This window comes from Cyprinus carpio, chromosome B8, assembly GCF_018340385.1.
Source record: "Cyprinus carpio isolate SPL01 chromosome B8, ASM1834038v1, whole genome shotgun sequence".
Taxonomy (NCBI): Eukaryota; Metazoa; Chordata; class Actinopteri; order Cypriniformes; family Cyprinidae; genus Cyprinus; species Cyprinus carpio.
Window position 1 is genome coordinate 10,176,905 of NC_056604.1, and position 23,510 is coordinate 10,200,414.

The following is a 23,510-nucleotide window of genomic DNA, read 5'->3' on the forward strand; positions in this document are numbered from 1 at the left end:
CTGTCTCGAATAAATTTATCACGGGTTTGCGGGGTTGGCATGTAAATTATAAATGTTCTCTGTCATGTTCAATACTGTAATGAATTTACTGGAGGTGTCTTTATCGCGACGAATTCATGAAGTGGCGATGACGAGCAGCAGAGCTCGCGCCGTTCACGTTATTGATGCGCGCGCTTGACAGCTAATTTAAAACGCACCGAGCGCCTCACAAATGCGAAGCGAAATACACGAATGTCACGGAACAAACAACGCATGGGTGTGTTTAGTTAACGCTTTCAGCTTCAATATCAAATGATGGTAAAAATTTTACCTTGGATTTTAGTGTTTTTACAACTACATTTTTTTTTTTATCTAAACCAGTCCATAACCGAAATAGCAATCATATTACAGCACTGAATCATTACAGGATATTTATATTCTACCTCGTAGATGATAACCAGTGATAGAATACAAAATATAATTTTTTTCCTTGCATTTAACTTTGAATGCAAGGCTTCGAAAAAACATTTATTAAACACAAGGACATTTTACAGGTAACAAGCTCAACATACAAGAGCATCTGTTTGAGATAGGTGACACTCTGGCTCTTCTGAGAAAACGCAGGATTGCAGGTGAAAACAGGCAAATCAGGCTCACGCATACCATCTGTCCAGCATACATTCATTTCAGACAGACAAGCAGACTTCTCTTTTTTCTGTCTACTAGCTTCTGTTTTGTCATGTGCCGATTAGCTCTCTTTGCCAATTTACAGTTCATCTGGGTTTGGGCTGCCTGGTTGGACAGAAGAGGTGCTATAATGGAATAGGTTGTCAAGGGTGGTCTGTGTCATGGTAGAGGTTTGGTCTGGAGAATGGAGAGAGGAGGGAAGCAGTTGGGATTGAGGAGCGGTGGACAGAGAGGGTAGTCATTGTGTTGAATACATTAACAGAGACAGCGGTCATCAAAAGAGCAGATAACAGATGACCTACAACCACAACCTCACCCTCTGACCCTGAAGCAGGCAATCACTTAAAGAAGCTCCACAAACCTCTCTATCCTCTTCCAAAAATGTCCAACTGAGTTTACTAAATCATGTATGTCATGGTTTCTTCACCTTCTTGATAGATGAGGAACTCGAGGCAGATTCTCTGCGTTTACGCTGTGAAAAGAGAGGAAAACATGTTGAAATAGAATTTTATGAAAGATTTTATTTTCATTTTAAATCACATTCATTAATTCAATAAAAAATGATTCTTTTATAATTCTGAAAAAAGTATGCTTTAAATCAATACATCAAGGTAGACAAGGTATAATTAAAAACGATTATGTAAAAATACATATGAAAAAAAAAAACAATATGAAAACAATTGAATTTAGGTTTCAAATATTCAAATAAATATTTCTAATGTTTAAAAGGAGATCAAATTGCATGATGATGCCTGCTGAGGTCTATCACTAAAGTAGTTCTATCATATGAATTACCAAACAAATAATTTCATGTCATGGTAATTTACAGACATGAACTTCCCTCTGAAAACTCACCGAATTTGGCGTGAGTGGAGCTCCAACCACATCAATTATCTGCTCTTTGGCTTCGATTTTGATGTCATCAACGCTGGGCCAAGATTGACTGTCAGGTGCTCCACCGCTCTCGCTCTGTGGTGTGACGGCGCCCCCTGCTTTTAGCAGAGCATCATAGCGGTGCCGCAACATCTGCTGTTCGTACTCACAGTTACTGCAGGCCTGCTTCAACTCATACACCAGGACCAGGTCGCTGCGAAGTTCATTAAACATCTGCACAATCTCCTCTGTGGGCATTGGGTTGAGGTCTGTCGAGGAAAGGAAAAAGGGGATATGTTATGAGATGGTTCAAAGCAAATTCTGTGTTTAGAACTTGTAGTTATCTTTTTTGTTTCCAAGAATTGATTTTAGAAGGTTTAGCTGAAGAACACTACACCTGGGTAAAGAATTTCTCCTTTCACAATCCCAATACTGATTCTAAAAAGTCCATGATCAATCTTTAATTTTATTCTATGCAAGTGTTGTCTGGACCATGGCAAAATAAGTCATATTTTACCTGAGTTTAAAGTCTGAACTGAATAATTCTGTTTTTATTTAGCTGAGTTTAAATATATACAGCATGAGCACTGATTAGTCAAAGTCAATGTTTTTTTTTATTTGTATTTATATGATTGTTTGTTTATACTGATTTGTCCAATGTGGTTAAATTCAGTATTTATTATTTTCAAAGTTATTTTAAGTGAAAAGTCCATATAATTCTTATTATTCTTTAAAAAAATCATTAATAAACCCCATTCAAAAGTCTCAATATCTATACTATTTAATGTGATTTTCAGCAATTGAGCTAAAAAAAAAACTTTAAAAAACGTTATGTTTTTTTTTAAAGAAATTTATGTTTTTGAACAAGAAAGAAAATTTCATCATATGCAAGCAAAATCAATATTTTAACATTTTTTTCTAAATGAATCACTTTAATTATAATTGAAATTATTAAACCTCTTTATTACCATTCACTAGAACCATATGATAGGCAGGAAGTCAGAACACTGAAGAAATGCTTATATAAAATGCTACTAACCCACTCCTTGTTCCGTCAGGATCTGTTCAATTGCTTTTATTTTCTTCTGACCAACTGAGCTGGGCAGCTTCATCTATGCACACAAATTTATTAGTTAACAAAATCTACAAATAAACTTTCAGTAAACATAAGTTGTGCTTGTGTACTTGTGTCTTAATCCATGAGGTGTTGGAACTCTAGCTGGAACATTAACACCTTTAATCTCAGATGGCTACATGGTAAAAAAAAAAAAACTTGGGAGCAATGGAATAAAAATGGGGTCATCTTTCATTCATAATACCCCTGAAATGCACTTCAGAGAGGGCAGATCAAAACATGTTTATGCACCCAAGTCTGACTAACAGATGACCAGCCACATCTGAGTCATACACTACCCCAGTACTATCCTTAATGTGTTTTATATAGAGCGACCTCCCTTCATTACTCTTTAATTGGGATGAATTTCTTTTTGTTAGTTTATTATTCTTATTATTGTTTTGTTAATTAATCTACTGGTTGATGATGGGGGAGTTGTTAGACACAGGCCCCTGCAGCGAAGAGGGATGTATCATAATATCCTGCATAGATCGTATATTAAGAAATGGATCAGGGGTCAGTTTTGTTGAAGCGTGTAAGTTGATCTTACTCTCTGACTCCGTAGTGAAACACCAGCAGATTTGAAGTCTGGGAATTTTATGCCTGCGGTTTCAGGAACAGCCTGCCATTGGACAGATGAGAGGGCATTAGAGGAGCAAGTGCTAGAAAGTATTAAAGTTTACAGATTTTTTATTTTTTTCACATTTTGCAAAGAAAGTGCAAAATTAGAATGATCACTATTGAAAATATTTTTTTTTCCTCCATCAATTTTCCCCATTTCCGCTATTACTTATCACAGACAGGTTAAAAAAATTGAATTTAGACAGTTTGAGGTGTAAATAAAGAGATAATTACAGGTTTTTCAGTCTCTCGTTTCTGCGGCAGCTTCTTCTTGGTGGCTTTACGTTCAGCTCTGCGCATCTCTGTCGTCGTGTCAGCCGCTGTAATGAGCTTCTGGAGGTCCTGGGCCTTCTTTTCACGCTCCTTTTTGCGTGTCTCAATCTTCCTCAGCTCCTGGATCAGGTATTCCTCCTCTGCCACCTACAGGAAGGAAAAAGAAGCACATTGTCTAAATGAGATCAAGCTTGTCCTCATCAGATATAACGAACTTACACACCAGTATCTCAACTGTGTCCCATTAATTGCCAGCATTATTTACAGAAACTGCAGTTTTCCACCAAGATTTTACTGAAAAGTAAAATAACATTTTTATTTATATTTATTTGATGATACAGTTGTATTACAATACTAATATATTTGTGTTAAGGGATGATAATAATAATAATAATAATAATACCAAAATTATTATATTCTAATAAACACTGAAAATTGGTGGGAGCTCTCAAAGTGCACCAGATTGATGGATTTAAATTTAAAATGCATAAATGTTTCTTCCAACCCCCCACAGTCTCACAAAATCCTGTGTGAAAACACTGCATCACTGTTGCAATAATTGTTATGTAGAATGAAAAAGATCAGTGTTGGTCTCACCTGCTCTGGAGTGCGGCTGAAAAGTCTCTCGAGCTGCTCTTTCCTGCGTCTCTCATGACCAGCATCAAATATGTAGATCTTAGGCTCTGTCCCTGTTCCTGCCCGAACTTTTGTCAGTTTGCCACAAACGCTGTAATAACGCTCCTTAAGATCCTCCACAGAGCGCTTCTACAACAATATCAATGAAACCAGTGAAAAAATGTGATTAGAATAAAGTAAACTGTAGCATAGTCTAGTTACTTTATGTTCAGTACAATGCTGAATCTTTATGAGGAACTTACTCTATACTGCTGGTGATCATAGCGATCATGGATAACAATAAACCGCAGGTCGAAACGTTTGCACAAGTCGAACAGGTGATCCGTTTCAGCTTTCGTCCATCCATCATCATGAAGATACATCTGATACTCCTGCTCTGAGTACACAGGCACCTGCACAGTCTTGAAACAGAAATAATATTTTTTAGCAACATGCAATTACATGAATTTCAATTTCAAAACAAGAACACTGCATTATCTCTTCTCTCCTCAATCAATGCCATTTTTTATTTTCTGCTACTCTGTTCAGTATGACCCTCTCTTTCCTACCTTGTTGAAGCGAGCAAATGGGTAGTCCTTTCCTTCCTCTGCTGCACGTCTCCAGTGATGGAAGATGGCACCATCTTTTCTGGCTGTATTGGAAAAGGGCATCCACTTCCAGGGCCGCACCTTCTTACAGCCAAGTTTTGCTTTCACTGTCCGGTAGCCTTGCGTAGTATCACTCGGTAACAGGGGAGGGGCATCCCGACTGAAAGAAGCGAAAAAATACAAAAGTTAATTATATGCTGTCACTTTTCAGTGTTACAGTATCAACATCTAAAGGTAGCATACAGGGCTCAACAATAGAAGTGTTTTGTTTATGCTGGATTGGTCAAACTAATAGCTCAAAATTTTACTTCCACCTGCCAACATTTTAACTAGTCCCACAGTATCAATGTCCAAAGGCAGCATACACTATAAGATAGTATATAGATTATATATAGATATATATATATATATATAATAAATATAATATAAGCACCTATGATCTAGCGGTTAATATATATATATATTCTCAATTCTAGTTTCTATATATATATTTTGTATTTAGGGCTGTTATTATATATATATACCCATTATTGTTAAGAACTTTGGGGTCAGTAAGTTTTTTTTTAAACAAATTAATATTTTTATACAGCAAGGATATATTCAATTGGTCAAATGTGACCATATAATCATATATAATAAATGTAATATATAATAAAATCTCATGAGAGCTATTAAAGCAGCACTATGTAAGTTTTGGCGCTCTAGCAGTTATTAAACAGAACTGCACGCATCTCGCGGAAGAACATTCTAGCCCAGCGGTTCTCAATTCTAGTCCTCGCGCCCCCTGCTCTGCAAATTTTGTATTTAGGGCTGTTCGATTCCACAGTTTTTGGAATCGATTCTGATTCCAATTCCTGGTCCTGGAATTGATGGGAATTCCAAGAATCGATTCCTCACTGTTGTTTTCGATTCTTTTCCAATTCTTGTTTGTTTTTTTGTTTTTTTTAGAATAAAGGAACCTAATCTCACCATGATGACTACAGGATCGGTCGTATAATGCTTTTTTTTCAGCTTTGCCCGTGAAATTAGTCAGGAGCCCAGCTCAGCAGGGACATGCGTTTATCGCATGAGTTTAAATAAAGACATGAACGTCCAGGACTTAAATAAATGCAAAATGGTTAAAATGCACAGTTCAGCTGAATGATGAAGTTTACTTTGTATACTTTGCACAATATTAACAAACTGTACACTGAAACAAAATAACCAGAACTTATGGTTTATTTGTCAATCAGACGCGCTCTCGGCCACTGATCTATGCTCGTGACGTGTCCTTTTATAATTATCATTGGCTGATAGAAATGTTTTAAAAAAAAATAGTATTTTAGATGGTAATAAGATCAAGACCCTCAATGACGTCATGATCTATTTTGTCATGAACCGCTCAAAATTGTGGACAAGCCAGTTCTACCGTAAAATAACCTCTAAATCGTTTTATATATATATATATATATGTATATAAAATTGAAAATAATCTTTTATCTCACAACTGTTGTAATTATGGCTTTGGTGAACTGTGCTTCTGAAACGGAAGGCTACGTCCTAAAATTTAATTGATCAGTACCGACTTGTTTTCTTTCTGGGTTTTTTTTTCGTGAATTTAAATGTGTGCAGCCTTTGTCGGATGTAGCCTTCCGTTTGAGAGACTCCCATAGATAAGCTTTGTTGAACTGAAAAAGACTCTGAATGAGGAGTCGACTCCCCTCGGAATCGAGGAATCAATTCTTTTTGGAATCGATTCCCAGCCCTATTTGTATGTCTCTCTTATCGCTTCAGACTTTTGTTCTATTCGAACGTAAGTGCCCTGTGAAGTGGACATCTCAGGATATTTCGCCATGATTCCAGTTCGAAGCAAACATATATGTTCCATTCAAAGTGCATTGAAGCGTGCGAGACGTGAATTTAAATTGTATTTATTTACAGAGGTATACTTGTGAAGACGTTGCGAAGACCTAATCCGTGAATGAATGTTCCGAAGTGAAGTAAACTTAACAGATTCCCCCTGCTCTGGGAGTAGGGAAGCAATGAACACTGTGTAGGGAGCATGTCAATGGGAACACAGTTCATGCACGGAGCTCACTTCTAATGAGCTGGTTATCTGAATCAGGTTTGTTAACACAGAGAGACGTGCGAAATATGCAGAGCTGGGTGGGGGCGCGAGGACTGGAATTGAGAACCGCTGTAACCGGAAGCTACTTCTCCAAGTTTATGTCTATGGCGATTCACGCAGGTATGTGTTATTCCGCAGCGGTGACGACCCCAACAGGCTACAATAGTCCAAAAATAATCACTTATTATAAACGTATCGTAGTGATTTGGGATAAGACAAAAAGGCGGTTTGGTAGATGAATTTATGATGTACTCGCTCATTATATACATTTAGCAAATTTTGAACAGAAAAAGATACATAGTGTTGCTTTAACTCATACAAACCTATTTGCTGTACAACTAATACAACAAAACATGTTATTCTTTTTTTCTACTCATTTTACTGATTTCAAAGAATGATCAGTTCAAATAGCAAAATTATATGCCATTAGTCATAGGAATCATTTTTAGAAGGCAATGCAAATACGTAATAATAATAGTTGCAATAAAGCAGCGAGGTAAAAAGGCTGAGCAGAGAAAGCCAACTTACTTTTTGTCTGAATACAGCAGGGCATAAACTTCTCTGTGCATTCCTTCTGGTCTCTTGAAGGTTAATGTCTCTGTCACTTTCTTGGCTTTTTTCTACAACAACAAACAGAATAAAAATTGTCTCAATAATACAAAGCCAAAACGTGTCACAGTAAAATATAAAACCCATTTTAAAGCTCCATCTACAGTCAAAAGCCCAGTGGTGTTGGTTCTCCTCTGTGGCAGGTTACCTTGTCTGAGTTGATGATGTCCTTCTTGCTGATGGGACCTGAATCGTCTCCTCCTGCCAGCTCCAGAATATCCCTTACATCAGCACCGGTCGCCATGGCGAGGGACTAATAGTTTAGACAAAATGATAAGCAAAGAGGTGCACTATAATATACAAATACAATGAAGTGTTTGGTTTGCTTTTGAATATGAACTATTCACTGAACTAACGTACATCTGATAGTCGTTATACTCTAACACAGAAAATACATCAGGGTTAAAGGTTCAAAATTGTCTGCTGGGTCTGTTTGAGCAAGTAGAAGATAAAGACATAAACCATAGCTAATAAACGAAGCGCTAATGAACTCGGAATCAATGGGCTTACATGCTAACGTTACCTGACAGTCGGGAACCGCATTGAGCGTGTATAGTATTTTTAGAACTGCATTTATGAACTATAATTGTATTTAAAATAACGTTTGATCTTACCTGATAAAAATACGGATAGTCTGATTATCTAAAATATATGCTAGTCTTTATTTACGGGACAGTTATAGCCGAAATGCTATATTCAACGGCGGATGCAGATCTCCTCTTCGATGGTTAGCTCCAGTTCTCTGTGCGTCTTGACACACTCTTGCAAACGGTTGCCACCTATCGGACAAAAGGAAGAAGTGCATCTACAATACTGTCCTCAACCAGAGTTCATGAAATGCCTTACCTTGGGGTTTGTGCGTTTAAAAATGTCATCTGTCACTGCATAGAGTCAAACAAACAAAACAAGTTTTACAGTGTAATAATACATTTATTGTAAGTGCATGGTAATTTGCAGACAAAAAAACACATGCATTGTGTTAAACTATTATCGTCACAGCAGAGAGGCAACAGTAACCCTTAAATTGACCTTACCACTCTTATGAAATCTACAGTCCAAAACCAATAAAATCCTTATACATTAAGTAAAATTCAAAATCAATAAAATCCTTATACATTAAGTAAAATTTGCATTAAAATGAGAAAAATATAACTGATGAATAAAATACTGCATTTAACCACATACTATAAAATTGTCCCTGATAGAGCAGCGCCACAGAATTTTAACAACACAGGGCAAAAAAAAAGCAAGTAATATAATGCAGTGATAACCTGTTTAGTAGTGATAACAGTGAAAAGTGATAACCTGTATTCACATAGATAGATAGATAGATAGATAGATAGATAGATAGATAGATAGATAGATAGATAGACAGATAGATAGATAGATAGATAGATAGATAGACAGATAGACAGATAGATAGATAGAATGATAGATAGATAGATAGATAGACAGATAGACAGATAGATAGATAGATAGATAGATAGATGATAGAAAGATAGAGCGATAGATAAAACGATAGATAGATAGATAGATAGATAGATAGATAGATAGATAGATAGATAGATAGATAGATAGATAGATAGATAGATAGATAGATAGATAGATAGATAGATAGATAGATATGCATACCAAAAGCTCTATAACCACTGATCGATGTAAATTACATTTATTTACGCTACTGTAAAACAGTGTTTATGTAAGCAATGTTATTTTTGATTGATTACAAAGCAATAACTGAAGCCATGTCGTGCAGATTGCCTGATTACATGTGTTGAAAAATGTTATATCTAAAGAAATATCATTGATTACCATTACAGCTAAAGCTTTTCATCATAATCTTTCCTTGTGGGAGAGCAACACAGCTTTTCAAAAACTACAAATAGCATGTCAAGTTTCACACATCACTTTCAGCCTCCAAATATGTTCTGTCCCTTGAATTATGGGAAGGGCAGATTAATTTTTGTGCGGATGTGGTCTCGCTTGACCTCTCGTTCCCTGAGATAGGCCTGCAGCTTGTCTGTTGAGAAGCAGACCACAGAGTCAGTGTGTTTGGAAGGAGGACGGTCTCCTTGTATCCAGGGGTTTTGGAGGCACTCTGCAGCTGTAGGTCTTGCCCTGGTAAAACATGAAGCCACGTCAAATACTGCCTTTGTCCACATATTAACTGATTCAGTCAACACATTAAGTTTAGAAGCAGGATACATCTAACTATTGGTTTTGGGTCTACTGATGGAAAGTCATAATGATTAGTTTTCTGCCATTAAAGCATCATCCGACTACAATAACATGAAATCTCACTGTCTGTTGTTTGGATTTAAACACTCAAAATAAGCAAACATCATCTGTGAATTTTACCAGGCTTTGTTGCTCAGGGTGTTCTTCATAAAGTTGATGGCTCCCTCTGAGAGACCTGGGTAACAACGATTAAACTGGATCTTGCCTTTTTTGATGTTTCGGTCCCTCTCCCAATTTATTTCAGCATGGAAGGGACTGTCTGCACTCAACCTAAAGATGAAAATTAAAGAAAATTTGAGGAAATCAGTGAAAAATGGTTGAACAGTAAGTTAAGGCCTAATGGTGCTGTAACTATTTCTTATGGTTATGGATTTACTGAATGAAAGGACTTACATTATAAAAGCCAAAACACCAACAGCCCAGATATCAGTTTCAGGTCCAACTCCTTGTCCTTCTAAGATTTCAGGAGCTTTAGGAAGGACAATATAACCTAACAAACAGAACAGAAAATATTTTTCATAAACTAATTGGTTTGTTGGTGATAAGATACTGGATACTATTTTTCTCTTTTTAAGATGACAGGCAGCCCAGAAAATGAAAGTAGTTCCATTTACATTTACCATTCAACAATTTGAGATCAGTACAATTTTATTTTTTAAAAAGAAATTACTTTTATTTAGCAAGGATGCATTAAATTGATCAAAAGTAACAGTAAAAATGTATGACTGTTTCCATATAAATTAGCAGCACAGCTGTTTACGACATTGATAAAAATGTCATCACAAGAATAAATTACATTTTAAAATAGATTAAAACTATTACTATATTACTGATTTTGAATGTATTTTTGATCAAATAAATGCAAGTTTGGTAAGCATTTTAAAACATTAAACAATTCGACTAAACTGACCCCAAACTTTGCAACAGTAATCTATAATGACTGAATAAATCACAGCAACAAATTCTAGATCTTATACAGTATCACTGATATACCTTTATTATCTGTCATTTCTTTGATGTGTTCAACGTTTAGTGCCTGTCCTGGAGTGAAGGGCTGAGCAGAGCCCAAATCAACAATCTTCACTGCATTTCGGCCCGTCACAAGCATGTTGTCCGACTTTAGGTCCAGGTGTACAATGCGTCTGCTGTGCAGGTAATCCACAGCACTCAGAATCTGCTCTAGTAGGTCAGCCACCTGTGTTTCTGAATACAGATTCCTGTAGGCCATCAAGAGTAAAGAGTAAGGTCATTTTGTACAACACTGACTGTCAAAGATAATGATTTTCACTAGTATCTGTCAATATATAATTTGTAATTTATAGGACTAAATAATTGAACAGAACCCTTTAAACAGTATTACTCTCACCTTTCTGCAAGGTTATAAAGAAGCTCTCGTCCTGAGCACAGCTCCTCTATAAGCACCAGGAAGGTGGGGGTGAGGATGGCCGACTGCAGCTGGACGATTCGAGGGTGGTTCATTCGGCGAAGCAGCTGATATTCCCTTAACACCAACTGCCTTTGCTCTGGTCTGTAAAGTGTCATCTTAGCAGCTAACATCTGAGAGCTGCGGCTATCCTCACACTGCATAACCACACTGAAACGGCCTCTGTCAAAAGAGATACAAGATTATGTACTTAAATGTAGTTAATAAAAAAAAATTACATAAATGAGCAACATAAAAATATCGGAAATAATGGTAATCAGCGTTTTGTGAGTCAGCAATTCTGCTTTCATTTCATATATATATACAGATTCATTAAAGCTATGTAGAGCTTAAATATTATAGTATAAGAGCTTAAATACTATAAAGGCTGGTTCATACTGTCCCAACAAACACCATCAGGGTAAAAAACATACTCATCCAACAAAAACCAAATACTATTTTAGAAGTGTTTGTTGTGGCAGTGTGAACTAACCCATAGATTGAGTTTACATAACTTATTAAAGAGGAGTAAATACTCAAAACACACACACACACACACACACACACACACATATATATATATGATGTCAAGTACCTGTTGATTTCAGACAGGAAGCTGTAAGATTTCTCAGTGCCAAGACCTCCAGGTACAGTGACCTTTGACCCAATAGATTCCATTTTAATGAGAGGATTGTGAGAGTCTGCAAAAATAAAATGAAATAAAAAATAAATTATTCGTAATAAATTACAATAAATTCACTTTCTTTAAATTTCCTTGAAGTAAACTCCTTTATATTCTGAGAATATTCCATTTATTTTATGAAAAGATATGATTACATTATATTTAAAGATAATAGGGTGTACATATTTAAAGATGCAGGGTGAGGTAATAAATTTTAAGTACTTTTAGATAAAAATAAGTATTATTTCCAGCAAGTCTGTACCTTCATAAGGTGTGGCCATAAAGGCTGGTGGGGAAGGGTCACTAAAAGGTGCCAACCCTGTCTTGGTGTTATGGGACACTCTGAACATATATCCCGGTCCTCTCGGAAGGGCATTTACTGTATAACAGCTGTCTGTAACATTCTCTGCCAACATTCTCCATTCCACACCTAATATAAAGGACAAAACATTCTTTATGAAGCACCACAGAAAAACACAATGAGAAACAATGCTCATAATACAGGATGTATATTCTCAGTATGTATTCTTACCATTTACACTATACTGAATACAATATGTGACAAGTTCTTTTGATGGCACAGGTTTCCAGAACACAAGCGCTCCTCCCCCTGCTAGCTGAATGACATCTGGCCTGGATGGTTTGACTGGACTTTCTGGTTGGAAATCAGAAAAAAAAATTCATAACTTTGCGAAATACTCCACCATTCAAAAGTCTGGGGTAGGTTAGATTTTTAATACCTTATTTTCAGTGAGGATGCAATAAATTGAACAAAAGTGACAGTAAAGACATTTATAATGTTACAAAAGATTTCTGTTTCAAATGCTTTTAAATGTTCTAACAATCACAATATCCTGAACAAATGCATCATGGTTTCAACACTGATAATAATAATAGTAACAAATCAGCACATCAGAATTATTTCTGGAGAATTTTGTGACACTGAAGACTGGAGTAATGATGCTGAAAATTCAGCTTTACCATCACAGGAATAAATTACATTAATTCAGCCTTGGTGAGCATAAAAGACTTTTCAAAAACCATAAAAAAAATCACACAGACCCCAAATATTTCAACGGTAGTGTATCTATAAAAAGCAATTATATGGAACAGATTAATGATTTATTAGTTGTTTAACCTTTGGTTTTCTTAAATATCGGCACTTTCAGCGAGAACAATTTGGACTTCTTCTGAGGATTTTCAGATGAGGTGGCGGCTGTTACTGTGGTCATTTTCTCTGGCATGGCAGGGGAGGAGTTCTTCACAATTGGTCCTGTTAGAAAGAATCTGAGATATAATTATTATGCACAAGCAAATGTATTTTTGAAAACTGAATAGTGTATATTCAACAGTAGCATACCACCTTTCTTCTTCCCTTCATCCTCGTTGCTGGACTGTCGGGTAAACAGTTTTGTAATGCTAGAGGCTGAAGCTCGCATCTTCTTCCTCAGAGTTAGAAGAGGGGTCTTGGGTTGTGAGGATGCTCCTTCTGTTTGTTTCTTTTCCGAGCCTTCTAGTTGAGGAGAAGAATGGCTAGCCCAAGAATGTTTACGGAAGATCTTCATGAATCCAGGCTTGGAAGATTTCCCACTAGGAGGTTTGGCTTGAAGAGCTGGGGCTGAGGCATGTCTTTGAAGTAACTCTTTGCTTTCTCGTCCTGCTACTGCAGCCTGGACAGGAACAGCAGAGGAGCTTCTTCTCAGAAGGACGCCACTCTTATTGCGCATCTCATTTAGTCCAGAGCTTGAACTGTTGCTGCGCCGTCTTGGCGGGGCTTGCGGGAGATCTTGGCGAAGAGATCTCAGGACCCTCTCCATGTCTTCATCCTCAGAGTCTTGTAGTAAAGAGCATGGAGATGTTTTTCCAGAGGATCCAGCGATCAAGTTCTCATCATGGTGGTGTCTGTGGGAGAGTTCTTGATGTGAGCCTATCCTGCTAGAAGCTTCTGAACCGTGGTCAAGCGAACATGCTAGTGAAAGCTGTGAGCCATCCACGCTCTCCTCATCACCTAAATGTCTTGTCTCTGTTTCCCTGACCTGCAACTGGTTGTCATCCTCACAAGAACTTTGCAAGGCTGGCTGATGTCCTTCTTCAGGCTCATGAACCTGTGCTCTGACCTTTCTCACAATTAATGGGCCCTTCTTTGACAAAAACGCAGAGCGACGGCAAAGTTTCCTTCTCACTTGGACTTCTTCAGATTTCTCCTCTTCTTCATCAGTGACATCTGGTTTCTGGCTTTCTTCAACATCATGCTCATCTTCCTCTCCCTGCACTGTTGGCTCAGTTGAAGTTGGAGAGCGTTGTGTGTATACATCTAATGACCTGCTTCTTCTCTGGGTGTGTATGCTTGGATGGGCAGCACTCACTCCACTATCAAATGAGCTTGACTTGAGGATAGATGAATGCATTGATCCTCTTCTTTGGTTACGATTAGCCTCTAAGTCTGGGGAATCTTCTACATACTCTATGAGGGGCTCATTTAACCTGCCGGAGAGGCTGGCACGGAGGGGTTTACGGCCACGCTCTTGCTTTTTAGCTTGGATTTTATCCCGAAGAGTCATGTGACGAGCAGACATGGGTGAGAGCTGCTCAGAACTGCAGTAAAAAGTGCTCTTGATGAGGCTACGACGTGGTATGGGATCCAATCCTTCATCTCTCTCAGAGAGGTGAAGATTGGGGCTACTGTCCCTCCTCTCCAAACTGACTGGCTCTGTTGATGGTGCGGTCGTGGGAATCACCAGTGGGCCACTGTGAATGCGGTCCTCACCAATAAGCACATCTTCTTCATCCTGTTTTAAAACTGTGGGTGTCTTTGACACATGAGCGTAAGGGTCATATTCTTCCTCTTCTTCCAGTTCATCTTCATCCTCCTGGCTCACCTGTTGGAAGAAGTCCCAAGCATCTGCTTCATCAAACTCTGAGGAGGATCCACTACTTAGGGAGGTGCTGCTGGGCTCCTGGGTTTCCCTTGTAGCTGTAATCGAAACGTCACGCAGAGGAGCCTCCAACAACTCTGGGATTGGTCTCAAAGTCAGAACCGAGCCGAGACATGTCAAGGAACGCTGAAAGAAAAGGGAAGAAGCACAGAAAAGACATGAAAGAAGAAAGTTTTCCTGCATAATCAATGACAAAGTAAATCATTTCAACTCTTACCTGCCATTTTCTTCTTGAAATAAAAGATTTTAGATGTTTGGTATTTATGTCCTCAGGTTCTTCATCTTCATAATAACCCTAAAAATTATTATATTTCTGATGAATGTCAATTTTAACTTACTTGTGCACACAGCTTATTTTATGTTTGCTTGTTGGTATAAACAGATGACTACCTACCTGAAACCACTCATGACTCAAACACTCAGATGCAGAGGGTCTTATTCTGTGAAGGTGAAACAAAGCAACTCTATCAACTGCTGCTCACAAAAACTTTAATTACATGTAAGTAAGCCGAGCTTACTCTGGGTCTGGCTGTAGAACCCTATGTAGGAAGTCCTGTGCCTCCACACTTCTGCTTGTGATCTCAGGTGTGTCCCAGTACAGCACGCCCTCAGCGACCTTCATCAGTGTGGAACGGTCATTCTCCCCGAAGAAAGGACAGTGGCATGTTAAGCTACCCAGAAAAAAAAACAATATTCAAGAAAACACTTAATATTTTCTAATAGTACAATTATTTCTCAGTTTTATAGCCATACAAAATTGCAGCATACAGAGAAACCAGAAAGAAAAACAGAAAAATATCTGCTTGCTCCATTTCTTCAATGCACTCACCATAGGTAAGTAACCACACCAAGAGACCTGAATAAATGAATAATGAAAAAATTCACCAAGCAGTAAAAGGACAATTGCATTTCTGAATATGAGAAATTCTGTGTTTACCACAATTTGCAACAAGCCACAATAGTTTGTTTACCAGATATCAGTGGCTACTGTCACAGGTTCTTGGTGGACAATTTCTGGTGCAACAAATTCAGGTGTCCCAAACTTGCTGTACTGGTGTCTGGAGTTGTCAATTTCCTGGCAGAAGCCAAAATCACAGATTTTGATGTCTTCTCTTGCAGGGGACACCATTAGGATATTGTCTGTCTGCAAAGAAGAGGTTTAAAAATAAGTTTGACAAAATGTTAGAATGACAATGTAATATATGTATTTATAATATGTATGTATTAAAATATATTGATGCTTAAATTAATGCCACATATAATACTGCACTATAAATATATAGGTCATTCATAAAACTCTAGATGGCGCAGACTGATGGGTTGTTAACGTAACTGATGATATTCAGAGAGTTACATGACTTGGCACAAGCTGATTGGTTCATGCTGCATATGCAGCCAATGAGCTTACTGCCTTGAATTTATATGGATGGCTAGCATTCACTTGAGATTCCTGAAGTGTGCTTTCAGAGTTTCTCTGAAACCCTCCACCTTCCCCAGCTCCACCTGTATAGATCTGCTACAGGTTATTTTATATGCTATTTGTGCAGCAGCAGTATGCCTTAAATACTCACGACACATTATCGCCATATGCATTGGCAGTAGCAAGTTCCTGTACATGCTTGAAGCAGCAGCAATCTACAACTACAGCTATAACCAACAGCAGCAGCAATTCAGCATCAGCGTAGTAGATCTATTTCGCCAAGACCAAATACATTAACATTGTCATATCCATCACCATGCTAAAATCTTACGAGAGTTGTCATGATTGAACTATAATTTTTTTTTTTTTTCTTGATTGAACTATAATTCCTACTAATATAAATTAAGGATAAACACTTACTTTGATATCGAGATGTAAGATGTTCATACTGTGCATGTATCCAATGCCCTCCAGAACCTGCTGAATATATAACTGGACCTAAAAACAATGAATAATAATTATCACATTTTCTTGATTACTGTATAAAAGTGTGAATGACATTCAATGATTTCTCAATATTACCTCCCTCTCCGAAACCGATCCCTTTAAAAACAAATGATCTAGTAACCCCTGTGTAGAACATCTGTGGGAGAGGAAAAAAGAAATGTATATATTTGATTACATTTTGAAAAAGCTAATGGTAATTATTGAATAATTAAAAAAAGCAATAAAAAATTTAATCCTACAATTCTACAACCAAGACCAGTGTGCGTCTTGTGGTGAAAAAGTCCAAGAGGCATGTTAGTCTGCGGTGAGCTAGACGGGACAGTAGGTCTCTCTCCTGGAACGCTCTGGTCCGCGTGCTGCTTCTGAGTGGAAGGAACTTAGCAGCAAAACATTCACCACTCGCCTTGTGTGTGACTTTTTTAACCACTCCAAAAGTGCCCCTGGTTGTCCAGGAAAAAAAAGAGAGAAATGTTAATAAGGGCTATAAAGGATGTTTTACAACAAATCAGATATTACATTAACTATTATGATATTTAAATAAGGAGTTAATGCTATATTACATAAACGTCAAGATTTATATGATGATATTACCTCCCTATTTCTTCATGAACATCATATACAGAATGTAATTTCCGTCTTTTTCCAAACTCCACTTCTCTGTCTTCCCCAATGTCAACTGGACCTTGAAAAAAAAAAAAAAACTTAAACACACTATTCCTTGGCAACAGACATTCAGGGTTTGTAAAGATAAAACACATGGTAATAATAAAGCTTTCCAACTCACCTGTGTCAACACTGAGTTTGGCGAGGCAAGATGCTTGTCCTGCACTGTTAATAGCTATGCAGCTGTAGGTGCCACAATCCTCTATTTGAGTATTTAGCAAAGTGAGAGAGCAACGTGCACTACTATGAAATATTTCTGTGTAGTCATTGGATAAGATTTCCTTGTCATCCTGAAGGAAACCAAATAAATAAATTTCACTGCAGTACACACAAGTAAAGATTATTGTGTTTCCATCATAACATAACAAAATCGGTAAGCATTGTCACGTTTTGTATTTATAATACCTTAAACCACTGAATATCTGGGGTGGGCTGGCCAGTAATAATGGCTGAGAATGTTGCAGGCTGACCAGGCCGGACTGTCAGGTCTTCAATGGCCACTTGCACAGCTGGAGGCTCTGAGTAAATAAATGATAGATTGAGAAATTCCTATGGTTATAATTTTTCACACAAGTTGATTATAAGCCTCATATAGTCTGTACCTGTCAGAAATTCCTCCTCTGTGTCTGAGTAAAAGTGTTCCTCAGGCTCCATGGGTCTCTCTTCCTGTGCCGCCTGTGCCTGCCTCTCCACTACATCCTGTTCTTTAAGTGTTTGTGTGTCTTCAACACTAGCAGCAGGTCTTCAGTACCACACATTTTGCATTAAATTGATTGACAGACAGTAAAATGAGATAATCAACTGTCCTGAATATCACTGCTTAAAGAACCACACAGTACAGCATGTATGCAGTATAATTAAACTATACATAAAGACTATGTTTATAGCCCAAAGACTACACAGACTGTATGTAAACTTACAGTTTGGGGTTTCCAGGCTGAAAGAGTATATGAAACAGGTTCTTCACAAAGGAACTGGACCAACCTTCTGACTGGGGCTCTATTTGAAAACATTTAGGTTGTCAAACTGATAAAAATGATTTAATTTTACATACACTAACGTTCAAAAGTTTGAGGTCAATAAGATTTTCCGTTTTTTATAAGTATACTTTTATTCAGTAAGGAAGTCTTTTTTAAAGACATTTAAGACATTACAAAATATTTCTATTTCAGACTAATTCTGTTCTTTTGCACTTTCTATTTATCAAAGAATGGAGTTCCAGCTTTGCGATCACAGCAATAAATTATATCTTAAAATATAGTAAAATGAATTTGTACAGATACAGTATTTTTTAACAAATAAATACAGCCTTGGTGAGCATAAGAGACTTCTTTCAAAAACATTTTTAAAAATCTTACTGACCCAAAACTTTTAATGGTAGTGTATACTGTAAAAAATAAATATAATCTATTAAAAATATATAATATTTATGGTTTAATGTTAGTGTTTAATGTAATATATTAATATTATATATTATTTATATATAATATTTATGAAAATTAGATAATGCCCTAAGTTTTTTTTAAACTAAATAACAATAATAAATAACTGTACTTACATAAATACTGCAAACATAAAAAAAAAAATAAATAAAAAATGAAGTAGAATATTTGTTTTCTTTCTTCTCTTAACTCAACTGTAAAATAATATAAACACTTACCCATATAAGGACAGGTATACAAACAGAGCAAGAAGTGACATAGCCTTTCCCGACCAGTGTTTTAAAGTCACAGATCACATGTATACAGTCACATTGCCTCACAAGCAGCGCAAAGAGCCACTTGGCCATATCTGCAGCAAGGCTTGAGTCTTAGCACATAACCAGCTTTGAAGATGGACGTGGCATGTTAGCGGAGCATGCACTGACAGGGAAACCATGAGAACATGTATATAAACAGATATGTGGAACAGACAAGGAGAAGAAAAGAGACAGAAAGAAAGGAAAAAGGGAAAGTAGCATGCATGCAAAATGCTGAGGCATCTGTGTGAAGACACTTACATGATGATTTTGATCAGATCTTTAGTCTCCTGCTCTGTGACTATAAAGGAAATTGGATGGAAAGTGTGTTAAACTAGATGTGGAAATGCACATGATTGACAAGTGTTCAAAAGTTGCTTATGAACCACGTAATGTATAAATGAAAACATATAACCACAAAGGTATATTAAAGAAAATGCATGATATGATACTGTATACTGTACATATGATATATGAAGTAGCATGCAGTTTTATTTAACACCAAATGAATTAAAGACAAATAAAATGAAACCTTACACTACAGTTCCAAAAATTGGGGTTGGTAAGATTTGTTTAGTTTTTTTAATTAATACTTTCATTTAGCAGGGACACATTAAATTGAACAAAAACAACAATACAGACATTTATAATATATATATATATATATATATATATATATAATATATATATATATATATATATATATATATATATATATATATATATATAATATATATATATATTTTTATATTTTTTTAAATAAATGCCTCAAAATACTCAAAACTTTTAATTCTTCTCAATTTTAGAATTTTCTATTCATCAAAATATCCTGAAAAAATCAGTGTATTAGAATAATTTCTAATGCTTTGCCATCGCAGGATACATTAAAATAGAAAACAGTTATTTTAAATTGTAATAATATTTCACAACTGTTTTACTGTATTTTTATTTCAAATAAATATAGCCTTGATAAGTATAGCAAAACATTTTTAAAAAAGATTAAGGAATTATACCGACCCCAAACTTTTGAAAAGTATTGTATATGTACATATAAAAAAAATTATATTATAATGTAAGTAAATGTTTCCAATGACATAATGCAATGCAGATGCCTCTATGAAGATGGCCGATGAAGTTTTTGATAGTTTGAGTGATCCCATCAAAGGTTTCTTCCAGACCAAGAAGCTCTTGAAAATGGGAAACTGTTGGTGAAATTCAGCACAACATAAAAGTACATTTTATTAATACATATGATTTTAATTTGAAAATGGTCTTCAGAATACAGAGCTAGTTGTTAGAGGAGTGGAATGGATATTCAGAAGATCTGGTGTTCCAGTGACGAACGTGAGGAATGGGTGGGAAGTCGGAGTTGGAGATGACTGTGGTATGTGCTCCTTCAAAGCCTACTGGTGCCCACCAACACATGGTGAGACTTAGTGGCCAAATACACACCTTCTCTGCCTTAAACAGCAACTGCTGTTCACATTCCTCTTCATCCTACCTGGAGTTGGGGTAGTTTGTGATTGCTTTTGGGTCCTGACTGTCACAGGTAATGGTGCTGGAGGGCAGAGTTCAGCTTTACACTTGGCACTGCCCACTTCATTCTGTAGCTGTATCATAAACACAGAGAAGAAGTATATAATGGGATCCATATATGATATAAAGTCATCAAAAAGTAGCAGAAGACTCTGGTACCTCACACTGGTATTGACCTAGATCTGCCTCTTCAGCTCTCTTTATAGTGAGAGTGAGAATTCCTGTTTGGACATCAGATTGAATCTGGTGTTTCCTGTTATCCTCAAGCTGAATGCCATCCTTAAACCACCTGTGCATATAGATTGTCTGAGCTTTTTTATGACCATATAAATGCCATTACATTAATATGAGTGAATGGACCCAGTTGTACCTTATTGATGGTAAAGGAGTAGATTGTGTGGAGCACCTGAACTGCACATCTTGTCCTTTTACAAGCACTGAGTTCTGTAGTCTGGTTGTAAAACTTGGAGGCACTGTGGGAAACAAAAACCTTTTTCTCAATTTTTGCTAACCAATTATTTACTGTGTCACCTTTAAAACTTCTTACACTAGCATTCAAAAGTCTGGGATCAGGAATATTTTCGAAAAGTTACTTATGCTCACCAAGGTCGCAGGATCAAAAATACAGGAAATCAGTAATATTGTGAAATATTATTACAATTTCAAATAACTGTTTTCTATTTTAATAAATTTTAAAATGTAATTTATTCCTGTGATGACAAAGCTCAATTTTCAGCAGCCTCATGTCTTCAGTCACATGATCCTATAGAAATCATTCTAATATACTTTTTCGGTGCACAAGTAATTTTACTTATGATCAGTTTTGGAGATATGTGCTGCCTAATATTTTAAGGATTAAATTATAAAAAGAATGGTTTTTGATCAATGTATGTAATACATCCTTCCTGAATAAAACTATGTAAACAAAATCTTACCGACCCCAAGTTTTGAACAGTACTGTAAATGCAAGAAATGTGTTTGGAAATTAATACAAACATTATAACAGATGGCCATAATAACAATTTCTCAAAAACTTACCATCAATCATGATATTAGCCAGAGTGCTTGCGTTCCCTGCATGATTGGTTGCATAACACATGTATTGACCTGAGTCCGCCTCTATGACACCAGTCAGTACAAGATAACAAGCACCTAACTGTCCTTCTGATGTAATGTGATGCTCGTCTTCTTTCACAGCATGACCATCTGAGGACAGCACATCAGCAGAACCCATTTATACACTATGTAAATGTTAACTTTCTATATTTATACACACACATAGATAGTATTATTCACCTTTATACCACTTTATTGCTGGTTTTGGTGTACCAGTGACTTTGCAGACCAGTTTTACAGTTTGTCCAAGCTTTGCTGGATAGTCAGTAAGATGCTGCTCAAAGCACGGGGCAGCTGTACATATAAAAATAAGAGATGTTGCAAAAATGCAATCATTTCAAGCAGTCACAACGGATTTTTCTTAAGTTTGCTCTTCTGTGACCTAACTTACTCCAAGTGGGCTGTTTGCTGCGCTGCTGCAGGTCTCTCAGATCTTTGAGCCAGGAGAGGCGGAGGAGGATGGATCGAGCTTGCAGAATGATTTTTCTCACCATTCCCCGGTGCTCGTGCCAAAGACCAAATGACCTGTCATCTCCTTCCACTGTATCCTTTACATCAATATCACTCAGCTGTGAAGAAAGCAAATGCTTTTGGAATGGATGTGAAATGGACTGCAGTGATTAGTGCTGCCTTGATATACATGATATTACATGCGCAGTGTACTATACACATATCTTTTCAAATGCAAGGTGAACCTTTTCATTGAACTGCATTTAGATTGAATTTCATCAGTGACATTTAGCTACAGTATGTTTTCAGTAGGACAGTATGTAGAATAGACTGTAAAAGTTTTGTATTACTAAAAATGCTATACTAACAAATGCATAGCTGATTATACCTTCATCTTATTCTTGAATATGTAGGCCTCAGTGTATGTGCCAAGTTCTCTCTTCGGCTTGCAGAAGACAATACAATCTTTGAAGAGAAAGACGTGGCGGTGATGTCCTCTTTGAGAGGTTTTGACCTCAGGAATTTCCTCCCATACTGTAAAATGGCCCTGGAAACACATTGACACTATCATTAGCAGAATGATACCTTCCAATCCTTACTCACACTTGTCACCCTGTCAACCTGCAAACAGAGAGGTTTAGGTTATAATGATACAGTACCTGTCTAATGGGTTCTCCAAGCCCCTTGAGAGGTGCAGGGTAATTCTCAATCATGGACAGATGATGCAAGTTCTCTGCACGCCAAGGCAAGCTGGAAACAATGGCAAAGGCGTCCTCCAGCAGGCAACAGTTCTGTCCGCTTTTTGCTTTGTTCCTGATCAGCTCCTAAAAAGACAAAAATGGAAGCTTCTAACAAGCTGTATTGAAAGCAATAATTTTTTTTTTTAAATTGTTGTTTTTTGCTGTTTGTGTGTGAATATATTTAAATACAGACTGCCCCCAACTTTTGAATGGTTGTTGAATCTAAATCATATTATATATATATATGTGTGTGTGTGTGTGTGTGTGTGTGTGTGTGTGTGTGTGTGTGTGTGTGTGTGTGTGTGTGTGTGTGTGTGTGTATTTGAAAGAAAATGAATAAGCTACCACACCTTAAGTACATTTTTGTACGTTTGAATTCTCTCCATGGGTCTCTGCAAATAGGTGCTAACATTGAAGACCTGGGTATCCAAATGTGCCAACTCTGTGTTAGCATATTGCTGGAACACAGTAGAAATAGAATTTTGGTTTATTTTAAGATACTTCACATAATTTAAAAGAAGGATCACTTTCTGCCAAACTTAAAACAGTATGTGCTCTTGCCTTGAAGAAATGCT

The 23,510-nt window shown here is 36.8% G+C and overlaps 2 protein-coding genes across 3 annotated transcripts in view; both read right to left on the reverse strand.

Annotated features, from left to right (window-relative positions):
- Window positions 1–457: 457 nt before the first annotated feature.
- On the reverse strand, window positions 458–8,262 carry dmap1 (DNA methyltransferase 1 associated protein 1). Of its 2 annotated transcripts, XR_006155325.1 has the most exons (12): window positions 8,101–8,262; window positions 7,635–7,739; window positions 7,406–7,497; window positions 4,732–4,930; window positions 4,426–4,584; window positions 4,145–4,312; window positions 3,509–3,694; window positions 3,204–3,275; window positions 2,579–2,651; window positions 1,522–1,808; window positions 1,028–1,138; window positions 458–843 (listed from the first exon to the last, which is right to left on the reverse strand). XR_006155325.1 is itself a non-coding variant. In XM_042728932.1 (11 exons), exons 2-11 carry the CDS (start codon window positions 7,728–7,730, stop codon window positions 1,079–1,081), a joined length of 1,392 nt encoding a protein of 463 aa, XP_042584866.1. In that variant the 5' UTR covers window positions 7,731–7,739; window positions 8,101–8,262; the 3' UTR covers window positions 458–1,078. The 2 variants fall into 2 exon arrangements, 1 of the variants encoding a protein (XP_042584866.1); XM_042728932.1 differs by having other exon boundaries at window positions 458–1,138.
- Window positions 8,263–9,032: 770 nt separating this feature from the next.
- obscna (obscurin, cytoskeletal calmodulin and titin-interacting RhoGEF a) overlaps window positions 9,033–23,510 on the reverse strand; it is a 41,895-nt gene continuing 27,417 nt past the window's right edge. The window contains exons 54-85 of the mRNA XM_042730412.1: window positions 23,286–23,465; window positions 22,855–23,019; window positions 22,584–22,742; window positions 22,137–22,314; window positions 21,926–22,039; window positions 21,668–21,835; window positions 21,000–21,102; window positions 20,789–20,918; window positions 20,530–20,703; window positions 18,276–18,352; window positions 17,958–18,097; window positions 17,761–17,873; window positions 17,477–17,645; window positions 17,284–17,374; window positions 16,932–17,132; window positions 16,768–16,828; window positions 16,606–16,683; window positions 15,737–15,909; window positions 15,595–15,621; window positions 15,284–15,436; window positions 15,160–15,205; window positions 14,983–15,060; window positions 13,190–14,891; window positions 12,968–13,102; window positions 12,362–12,484; window positions 12,092–12,259; window positions 11,743–11,848; window positions 11,091–11,330; window positions 10,718–10,941; window positions 10,118–10,214; window positions 9,845–9,994; window positions 9,033–9,604 (exon numbers count right to left, since the gene is read on the reverse strand). Of these exons, the coding sequence (XP_042586346.1) occupies window positions 9,427–9,604; window positions 9,845–9,994; window positions 10,118–10,214; window positions 10,718–10,941; window positions 11,091–11,330; window positions 11,743–11,848; window positions 12,092–12,259; window positions 12,362–12,484; window positions 12,968–13,102; window positions 13,190–14,891; window positions 14,983–15,060; window positions 15,160–15,205; window positions 15,284–15,436; window positions 15,595–15,621; window positions 15,737–15,909; window positions 16,606–16,683; window positions 16,768–16,828; window positions 16,932–17,132; window positions 17,284–17,374; window positions 17,477–17,645; window positions 17,761–17,873; window positions 17,958–18,097; window positions 18,276–18,352; window positions 20,530–20,703; window positions 20,789–20,918; window positions 21,000–21,102; window positions 21,668–21,835; window positions 21,926–22,039; window positions 22,137–22,314; window positions 22,584–22,742; window positions 22,855–23,019; window positions 23,286–23,465 (5,901 nt within the window). The 3' untranslated portion in view covers window positions 9,033–9,426. The remainder of the gene's footprint in view (window positions 9,605–9,844; window positions 9,995–10,117; window positions 10,215–10,717; window positions 10,942–11,090; window positions 11,331–11,742; window positions 11,849–12,091; window positions 12,260–12,361; window positions 12,485–12,967; window positions 13,103–13,189; window positions 14,892–14,982; window positions 15,061–15,159; window positions 15,206–15,283; window positions 15,437–15,594; window positions 15,622–15,736; window positions 15,910–16,605; window positions 16,684–16,767; window positions 16,829–16,931; window positions 17,133–17,283; window positions 17,375–17,476; window positions 17,646–17,760; window positions 17,874–17,957; window positions 18,098–18,275; window positions 18,353–20,529; window positions 20,704–20,788; window positions 20,919–20,999; window positions 21,103–21,667; window positions 21,836–21,925; window positions 22,040–22,136; window positions 22,315–22,583; window positions 22,743–22,854; window positions 23,020–23,285; window positions 23,466–23,510) is intronic.